The sequence below is a fragment of the Haplochromis burtoni genome, unplaced genomic scaffold (genome assembly GCF_018398535.1).
Source record: "Haplochromis burtoni strain Fernald_Lab_line unplaced genomic scaffold, NCSU_Asbu1 Contig_205, whole genome shotgun sequence".
NCBI classification, from domain to species: Eukaryota; Metazoa; Chordata; class Actinopteri; order Cichliformes; family Cichlidae; genus Haplochromis; species Haplochromis burtoni.
In genome coordinates this window covers 935,978-941,178 of record NW_024582566.1, presented here as the reverse complement: position 1 = coordinate 941,178, position 5,201 = coordinate 935,978, and the positions used below count along the sequence as shown (strand labels likewise).

Sequence of the window (5,201 nt, the reverse complement as noted above, 5' to 3'; positions counted from 1 at the left end):
CTGCATTGGTCCTTAAACTGCGCAGTCTCTTTATGGATTCATCTCTGAGTACAAGGTCTGAGAATAACGAGAACTTCCTTCATGAGTAGCACACGAAGCTTCTGGGTAGTTTAACCATTACCAATCAGAGCTGACACAAATGTGTGGAACAAACTGAATGCAGCACACGTAGAAAGCCCACCATAAATATACCCAAGTGTGGGTCTAAGGAGCTTGGAGAGAAAAGCGTCTGGACTTCTTTGAGTTGCTTGAAGACGTTTCACCTCTCATCCGAGAAGCTCCTTCAGTTCTAAGGTCAAAGAGGAGTAAAAGAAGCATCTATGTCCACTGTGAGCGACCATCTTTGAACAGAGGGCGGGGCTTAACACACCGACTCTCTGTCATCTATAATCCAGTTTTGAGATCCTTCCCAGACGCCTTAACGCCCACTCACATCCTGGGCCATCTGACCTCAGGAAATCACATGATAGGGTGGGGCCAGGTTTCACAATGAGCTCACCTGAAACTCTGGCTGATTGTGACCCACACCCAGTTTCACACCTTGGCTCAGGCGATTAGATCAGGGCTGCCCAATCCCAGTCCTCGAGAGCTACCGTCCTGCAGCTTTTAGATGCATCCCTACTCCAACACAGCTGAATCAAATGGTTTGATTACCTCCTCAGCAGCCATCAAGTTTGGCAAAGGCCTGATAACAAGCCATTCATTTGATTCAGCTGTGTTGGAGTAGGGATGCATCTAAAAGCTGCAGGATGGTAGCTCTCGAGGACTGGGATTGGGCACCCCTGGATTAGATAGAGGATCGATCATTAGGGGGTCCATGACCCTCTGTGGGGGGAAACTCCCACCAGGCTTATATCTGGGACTCTCCACCATTTGACCTCAGAACTGAAGAAGCTTCTCGGATGAGAGGTGAAACGTCTTCAAGCAACTCAAAGAAGTCCAGACGCTTTTCTCTCCAAGCTCCTTAGACTACGATGACCTGGATGACTGAGAACCTTCACAGACATGAGTGTGGGGTGTTACTTTGAGCCACTGAGTTGCTTCACGACTCCAGTAAAGAAGAAACGCAGTTGTGTAAATGCAAAAATACACGAGTCACTGATAAAACTCAGGATTTGTTTATTCCAGTTTGGCTGAAATCCTCATACTGGGAGGTCAACTGTAACCTGACGTCTGCTGTCATTAAGAGTACTGAGCCACACAGGGTGGCAGTGAAGAGTCCAGCTGTGTGTCAACAGCCACTCAAGCATGTGTCCACAGAGTGTCAGGCAGCACTGCGACTCTCAGGCATCAGGTTGATCAGAGAGTTGCTGGCCTGAGCCAGCTCTGTGATGGACACTCGGCCTCGCTGCCTGATGAACTGAGCCACCGAGTCCAGCTCTCCTGGAGTGATGGAGATAAACTTCCCTCTGTCATCAATCACACCTGCAGACAACAAGTAAACAGTGAATGCACCGTTTCTTATACAGCACCGTTCTACTCAGTCTGAGCACTCAAAGCGCTCTGCACATTCACACATTCAAGGGCTTTTTTCTAAGCACTTCCCATCTAAGGCGGCGTTCACACTGCAGGCGAAAGCGCATCAAATCCGACTTTTTTGACCCTCTGCGACCATCTATCCCATCATGGTGTGACAGTGTGAACGGCACAAATCCGATATTTTCAAATCCGATCTGGGTCACTTTCGTATGTGGTACTGAATCCGATACATATCTGATGTTTTAGAAAGCGACTGCTGTTTGACGGTCATGTCGCATTAAATCCGTCTTTTACGTCACTGACACAAGACAGACGCCGATTATCAGCGCCGGAGAAGACATCGTGAACGCTTACTGGCCGTCCAGTGTAGATGTCAGTGAAACTGTTGGGAAGACAACGTTGGAGAAACGCGAACATTTTATTTGTACTGTATAATCTGCAGCTATCCTTTGAAGCAGCGCTGCTCTAAAACAGCAATAAGGATCATTATTAGGTTATTTACATTATTATGTAAATAACAAAATAACTTAAAGCAAAATTGGGAAACGTGAAGTCCGAAGTCTTTATATTAACGGCCATCAGTCAAACATACTGTTGCTCTGGGTCTAAACAGAGCACGTCGTGTGTGACGTCTTCTTTTGTGCATGCGGCCGCTTTGAGTGTTCACACTAGAGCGCGTTTGCTGTCGCATTTTATTTGTAGTGTGAACGAGCAGACAAAAAAATCGGATTTGATCAAAAACTCAGAATCGAGCATTAAGACCTGCAGAGTGAACGCAGCCTCACGTTCACTCTGCAGACTGGGAATGAACCACCAACCTTCTGGTTAGGTGACCTGCTCTACCACCTGAGCTAAAGCCACCCCACAGGTCACCGTAGGATCTGCCTCCTAGATACTGCATCAGCACTTCATAATAGCAACCAGAACCAATGCTCAGACAGTTACTTGGACATCTGGTGGCAGCATCGAGCACAGAAGCTCTGTGCTTACTGCCAGGAACGAGCTGAAGTCGTCCATGAACATGTGGGAGGATGTGCAGTCGGGCTCACTCAGGACGAATGATCCTTCACAACAGCAACTGTCAGCCTGATTTTCCTCATTAATTATGTAATTAATTCATCTTCTGGCCTCCTGGCATATTGGATCTGACATGTTCAGTGTATTTGAACGGTCTTGACGCGCTAACCTGTGAGGGAGCCTTCAGCCAGCAGGTCCTGCAGTCTGCTGATGGCATCTTGTGTCCTCATCCCAAAATGAGAAGCCAGATCCTCCAGGAGAACCACCTTAGAGGTCTGCAGCAGAGGAGACAGTTAGAAAGACGCCGACTGATGTCAGCAGGGGAGCAGCGGCGGAGTGGGCGGCCCTACCTCGATGTACTGGATGAATTCTTGCAGCAGGTTGCGTGACTGAGAATACACAAGCAGAGGTTTACTCCAAATAAAACAGGAATGTTGACCATAATGTCACCGGTCTGACCTGGTCCTCAGAGAGCTGCTCCTCCTCTCCCTGCTCTTCTACGATAAAGGAAGCCTTGAGTCTCAGGTACTCTTCCTCCTCGCGCTTTTCCTGCTCCTCTTTAGCTCGGCGCTCCTGCTCCTCCTGAGTGGAGAGCAGCACAGAGCATCAGCATCTGATCACGTGAGCACCCGAGGAAAGCTGCCGAGGAGACTCGGTGAGACCTGTTTCTGTTCCAGCAGCCGCTCCTTCTCCTCTGCCTGCTGCCTCTCCTGTTCTCTGAGCTCCTGCATCCTCCTCCTTTCCTCCCTTTCTTCCATCTCAGCCTGAAAATAGAAAACTGTAAAGTGACTCTGAAGACACTGCAGTAGAACAGAGTTCATTAAAAACCAGTAGATCGAAACGAGCCCTGAGTGGACAGTGGAGCGTGTCTCACCTCCCTCTGGGCTTTCTTGGCTTGTTTCTCCTCCAACTTCCGCTGCTTCTTGGCTCCGACCTTTGCAGTCGGCTGGAAGCTCTGCTGCTCCGCCTCGTCTTCCTCCACAGGCTCCTCCTCTGAAAGCAGCAGGACACACTCATTCTCATGTATAAACAGCACCTTTACTGTGTGTTTTGCATTTGATCAGCAGAAGTGGAAACAGAAAAAAGGGGGTTGAAATCAAATAAGGTGACACGTCATAAATGCTCAGCAAAAACTGTGGGAAAAGCCAAAGTTTAATGTTGAAATTCATCTTTGTGTGATGAACATGCAGGGACATTATGAGGCACATTTGTCCCACAGGAAGCCTGTGCTTCTGCTCGGAGAGGCCCTCATGAAACATACGCTCCGAGAGCTCAACCACGAGCCGAGCAGACTCTTCCAGCACACTAACGTGTTTGTTTCAGGGGCTTTACCGCGTTCCACAGCTTCTCTCTGAGGTCGTCTGTTTGCCATCACACTGGCCAGGTTCCTTCTCCTGCGAGGCATGCCGGCTCCTCGCTCCTCTGCTGCTCGCTGAGGGGGCCCCGCTGCACGCACAACATCCCTGCGCTGGTCCTCGTCGGCTGAGCACACAGCACAAGGAAACTATGAGCCATGCACACACTTTGTCAATTAAGTAAATATTTAAACTGGGGGGGTGACCACATAAAGCTGGGGTTTTGTGTCTGTTTCGGTGAGTTTAAACGCCATCAGATACAGATTCAGGCCAAGGCTGGTGTAAGTCTGCCGTGTCCTCATGTCCTGGCTTCAGCCACGGGCTGATGACACGTTCAGGCCCACATCAGCTGTGCACAGCTGCACGCTGACAGCACGTCGTTACAAGTGTGACGTTTCCATTCGCACTGCCCGACGAGCTTTAACACCAACATCTGATGAACTCGTTATTTACAACCGGCTGTCAGCGCGCTATGAGCCGGATCGACACGTTTAGGGCTTCACCAAAACACAGCACAGATCCGAGCAGTCAGAGCTACAGGTGCTGCTCATCTACCAAACAGCGTCTGAAACGAGCAGCCTGGACTGCGGCATGTCGGCATCCAGGCAGCGGCCCACCGCTGCAGCCGAGCGCAGTGAGGCGGTCCTACCTGCCCGTGTCTGCCTCCGCACCTTCACGGCAAACAGTATGAGGACGACGAGGACAGCGGCAGCTATCACATACAGCGCTACATCCATAGCTGCCCGGGAAGTACACTGAACGGAATCTGTTCCTTTATCCCGTCTATTCAACTGTGACAGCTCAGTACTAACGCTGCTTCTTCTTCTTCCTTCTTCTGCTTCTTCTTCGCGTGTTTTGGTGAACCGATAGAAAAGGGACATAGCGCCACCTGCTGTGTTGGAGTTCTCAGTACAGCTGCTGTATGATGACCGCAGAAAACAATGAAGTCAATTCATTAATTTGGTTTTCTGGAAATCTGTTTGCAGCCTCTGCTGTCGTCCTCTTTATCCGGTATCCACCAACCTGAACACCGGAGATCAGATCTGAACTGTGTTCACACGAAAGGGATGGCACTGGTTGTACTGGTCACTCTGGCATGAACAGCACACCCGAGCCGATCCCACAAGTTAGTGATGGATACATGAAGCGCACTGAAGCTTGTATTGAAAAGAGGTTTTCAACACTGTCCTCGTTGGTAGCGACATATGAAGAGCAGCTTAAATCCACGCGTCCATGCTCCGCTTATCCTCAGGGTTGAGATGAACTGGTCATTATGATTGCCCACCAATGTTCGCTCCAAGCTGCGCGCGCACTGCTGGCACGTCTCTGCGCACAGAAAATCTGCGTTGC

At 49.8% G+C, this 5,201-nt stretch overlaps 1 protein-coding gene across 1 annotated transcript; it reads right to left on the bottom strand.

Annotated features, from left to right (window-relative positions):
• Positions 1 to 1,102: 1,102 nt before the first annotated feature.
• On the bottom strand, positions 1,103 to 4,723 carry LOC102288600 (DDRGK domain-containing protein 1). Its single transcript, XM_005938724.2, has 8 exons — positions 4,501 to 4,723; positions 3,829 to 3,978; positions 3,371 to 3,489; positions 3,159 to 3,260; positions 2,956 to 3,078; positions 2,847 to 2,885; positions 2,666 to 2,771; positions 1,103 to 1,425 (listed from the first exon to the last, which is right to left on the bottom strand). Exons 1-8 carry the CDS (start codon positions 4,586 to 4,588, stop codon positions 1,265 to 1,267), a joined length of 888 nt encoding a protein of 295 aa, XP_005938786.2. The 5' UTR covers positions 4,589 to 4,723; the 3' UTR covers positions 1,103 to 1,264.
• Positions 4,724 to 5,201: the final 478 nt, after the last annotated feature.

What these genes read in the sequence shown, in the direction of transcription:
- LOC102288600 (XM_005938724.2), bottom strand. Translation starts at nt 4,588, where the DNA reads ATGGATGTAGCGCTGTATGTGATAGCTGCCGCTGTCCTCGTCGTCCTC. An exon ending in GCGGAGGCAGACACGGGCAG is followed by an intron (nt 3,979 to 4,500) that starts GTAGGACCGCCT and finishes CTGTGTGCTCAG; the next exon opens with CCGACGAGGACCAGCGCAGG. An exon ending in GGCTGAAGGCTCCCTCACAG is followed by an intron (nt 1,426 to 2,665) that starts GTTAGCGCGTCA and finishes TGTTGTCTGCAG; the next exon opens with GTGTGATTGATGACAGAGGG.